This window comes from Saccostrea cucullata, unplaced genomic scaffold (assembly GCF_032062105.1).
Source record: "Saccostrea cucullata isolate Sc308-1 unplaced genomic scaffold, CSIRO_AGI_Scuc_v1 ctg10995, whole genome shotgun sequence".
Classification (NCBI taxonomy): Eukaryota; Metazoa; Mollusca; class Bivalvia; order Ostreida; family Ostreidae; genus Saccostrea; species Saccostrea cuccullata.
In genome coordinates this window covers 43,132-46,873 of record NW_026931092.1, presented here as the reverse complement: position 1 = coordinate 46,873, position 3,742 = coordinate 43,132, and the positions used below count along the sequence as shown (strand labels likewise).

Here is a 3,742-nt window from a genome sequence, read left to right as displayed (position 1 = left end):
ATTTTCTTCTTAAGTTACAATAAGAACTTTTTCAGTATTAATGATAGAATGGGGTTTTTATACAACTATCCTAAAAATTAATAATATTCTTGAATTAACATAAAGTGAAAAAAGTAAATCAAAAAATCTTCTTTAATCTATTTCTTGTTATTAGAATTCAATGAAATCATAACTATTAAACAAAAATAAATTATAAAAATTTATATTTAAATCCACATTTCAGAGTGTTCATAGCATTCCAAATTGACTTAACTTCAAAACAAACTTCATTTGCAGACAGAGGTGGTAATTCATCTCAATTTGACAGATAAAGATAATGCTCTGGATTTTCTTCAGGAGGAAAGCTAATTAATCCCAAGGGACTCATAGCAGCATTCAGTTTAAAATGGGAACATCTTCAGCAGTTATCTCTCTTTGCCAATGCTTTCGTATATAAAGTTACGGAATCTACCCCACCACCCCAGCTCCAAACCAGGGGACATAGAGAACCAAACTTAGCATCAAATTATGTATTTCTGCCTACTGAACTATCATACCAAATTTGTACATGATTGGGCAACCATAAAAAAAGTTGCCCATTCATTCTTATGCATAGTTAATGAATCTACCCCACCACCCCAGCTTTAAACCAGAAGACATAGAAAACCAAACTTAGCATCAAAATATGTATTTCTGCCTACTGAACTACAATACCAAATTTGAACTTGATTGGGCAACCACAAAAAAAGTTATTAGAAAAAAACAGAAAATTTGTGGACGGAAGAGTGACAGACGGACAGACAGACAGACAGCTAGACAGACAGACGGACAGACGTACGGACAGAGTGATTACTATAGGGCACCCGCAAATCCTTGCGGGGCCCTAATTACAAAGATTTCGGACACTGATGTTACTTAGAATGGATGTGAATTTAAAAAGCACATAACCCCAAACAGGATTAAATACAAATTTATCTTAAGCATTAATGAATTTTAAAAAAAGATGTTGACTTGATGATTTAATTATGCACAGTATTCCAATACTGTTAGTGACAAATGATAAATATCCGAAATGAAGATCTGCATGTAAGTCGGCAGTGAGGTGTGTTTTATTTTGGCTAGCAGTTAAGTTTTAATCCAAGCCACCACTTTTCACGGTCTTTCTGAAAGCTCTTTCAATGGCGGACAATAAATATTTTGGAGTCTTCAGTTCTCTCTGTACTGAATTGATCTTAGTGTAAGATAGTAACGCTAGTTAAATACTTACCAGCAAAAACAGACAGTTGAACAGGACAGGTGTGGAATAAACAGTAGAGAAGAACAACCCATTGCTGTCAAAGTACTGCTCCTTCGTAAAAAGTCTTAAACAAGAAAAATAATGCATTGAATAATTACCATGATGATTTCTTTTAACTTATCATGAAAACATTTCACAAGGTGATTGGGTGGTTCTGTTGCACTACATTTAAGTTTTCATACTGAAGTAATAACTAAAACTAATCACTGTACTTTTACGCATTGGAAAACACTACAGTAAAAGCAATGTTTTAATCACAGATTCTGTTCGTAATCAATTTACACAAATGGAAAAATGCTTACTTCCAATTTTTAGCTGCCAGCTCATTTAAATTCTCAGCAAAATACACAGACAAAACTGCAATAGAGGTTAAAAAATGGAACACTCTAAATTCACTAGTGATTGCAAAGAAATACCAATTAATATTAATACTCCAGATAGGTAGCATAAATCACAGGAGTTCAAATGTTAGCAAATTTAAGTCAACAGGAATATGCATCCTAAAGTTTGATAACTTTGTAAGGGTTTGGAATGTGGCTTTCTCCTTTTCCAGATTTATTAATGCAGAATATGTATCTGTACTTACGTAAAATAACAAATATAACAGCCTGGATTGCTCCACTTCTACGAGTGACAAGGATCAGGAAGAAACAGGTGATATGGAACATGAAGAGTGCTATCAGCCACTTCTCTGTCCAGTCAATCTACTCAGATAAAACATCATTGTGAGTTTTATTAAGAAAGTTCCTTACACTACTAAATGAAAATTGATCTGAATAAACTATGAACAAGGCTCCCCTTCAACAACATCTTATTTTTCTTTGGGAGGACCTCAGGTGTGTTGGCTTAGCATGCTTTTCCTAGATGCAATTATGCCATTAGATTTTGTCCAGATTATGCTCACTTATTCTGTTAGGAGCAGCTGATCACAGGTACTTGTCTTGATTTCTAGATATGTATACCTACTGAACATGCTGAATTTGCTTTTATACATAATATGATAATTATATCAATAGTGTTGGTAATATTCCTTGACACTTCACGGTCAAACCAGGACCCAGTACCACAGGCACTTGAAGTGTAAATATTGAGTATATGTATGTACAAAAAAAACTTGCACATGCACATACTCAATATTTACATGAAACTTCCAGTGCTCGTGCCCAGTACCTGTTCAGTTGACCAGCGGTCGTTTTTGATCATTACATGTTGCACAACAAACTTTTGAACATAGGCATAATCAAATATTGAATGTGCATATTTGTTTTATCTCTAACTGGTGGATCGGATTTGTCCCACCGATTAATAAATATTTATATATATACGCAGTTTACAGTGTGTACAACATTCGCGAATGTTCCAACATCATTTCTGACGATATGCATCTAACATTACTGTTCTTACCGTGGCAATGTAAGTGAAGAAGTCATTGACTTCGTCGATTCTAACAGGTCTCTCTGGTCCTGTACTTTCCATGTTAATAGAGATTCTTATTCCCTCATCCGCACCGCATTGATCCCCACGTCGTGTTTACATGTCGAGTACATTGGAATATCGAACCCGATCAAAAATGAAACGGTCCGATGGGCCTGGTACATGATATAAAACAGCTAGGACAGAAAGGTTTGTAGATTGTTGAGAAAGATTATATATATACTTTAGGTCAATGTAAAAATATATAAACAGGCTAGGGGGTGTGGGGGGATAAATCAGATAGTTTTAATAAATGTATAATCATGATCGTGAATTCATGTACATAAATAACATGAATAAGTTCTGAGCCAAAATATTTGTTATATTATATATATAGGTCACACTGTGAAATGTATGGAGATAACGAACATTTTTCAACCTCAAAAGCCCAATAAACGATACAAAATAGGATCAGAGCAAACCACGGACCTCCAATCCATCAGGTATGGGATAAGGTGCCATAGAGGTTTGAGCAGGATCCCCGGTCACAACCTTCGTGTGATTCTTGTCATGATCGGGATATAACGGAAAAATCCGTCGACAATTCAGCGTGTAAATAATGGCATAATACAGGGGCGTAGCAACAGGGGGGGGGGCACTTTTTTTCCCAACCTTACTTATACTATAGGAAATGTTAGTTGAAAGCCTGGTTGGCCCGACCACTTTTAGTGATGTACCGAAAATGTAGTATTAGAATTGATACTGAAAGTAGTTGACACTGAGAAAAAGTCCCCCCCCCCCCCACGAAATAGGATTTTCGGGTTTGGGCAACTTTTTCCTTTTTCAGGTAAGTAAAAAAAATTCTCTGGATGCTCCCCCCCCCCCCCCCACTTTCAAAAACGATGCTACGCGCCTGTAATAATTATTATAAAAAAACTCCAGTCAGCAATTACTGACAAGGTCATTGATTTGTATCGACCATAGTTAACTTACGAAATGAAAACTTTAAACGAGACGGTTGATATTCTTGTTTCATCAACTCGTTTGTCAATA

At 35.7% G+C, this 3,742-nt stretch overlaps 1 protein-coding gene across 1 annotated transcript; it reads right to left on the bottom strand.

The window, feature by feature from the left end:
- Positions 1-1,219: 1,219 nt before the first annotated feature.
- On the bottom strand, positions 1,220-2,841 carry LOC134231381 (transmembrane protein 18-like). Its single transcript, XM_062713347.1, has 4 exons — positions 2,681-2,841; positions 1,863-1,980; positions 1,579-1,633; positions 1,220-1,340 (listed from the first exon to the last, which is right to left on the bottom strand). The coding sequence occupies exons 1-4, from the start codon at positions 2,750-2,752 to the stop codon at positions 1,235-1,237; spliced, it is 351 nt and encodes a 116-aa protein (XP_062569331.1). The 5' UTR covers positions 2,753-2,841; the 3' UTR covers positions 1,220-1,234.
- Positions 2,842-3,742: the final 901 nt, after the last annotated feature.

What these genes read in the sequence shown, in the direction of transcription:
- LOC134231381 (XM_062713347.1), bottom strand. Translation starts at nt 2,752, where the DNA reads ATGGAAAGTACAGGACCAGAGAGACCTGTTAGAATCGACGAAGTCAAT. An exon ending in TGTTATATTTGTTATTTTAC is followed by an intron (nt 1,634 to 1,862) that starts GTAAGTACAGAT and finishes CCTCTATTGCAG; the next exon opens with TTTTGTCTGTGTATTTTGCT. An exon ending in CTGGCAGCTAAAAATTGGAA is followed by an intron (nt 1,341 to 1,578) that starts GTAAGCATTTTT and finishes TTCTTGTTTAAG; the next exon opens with ACTTTTTACGAAGGAGCAGT.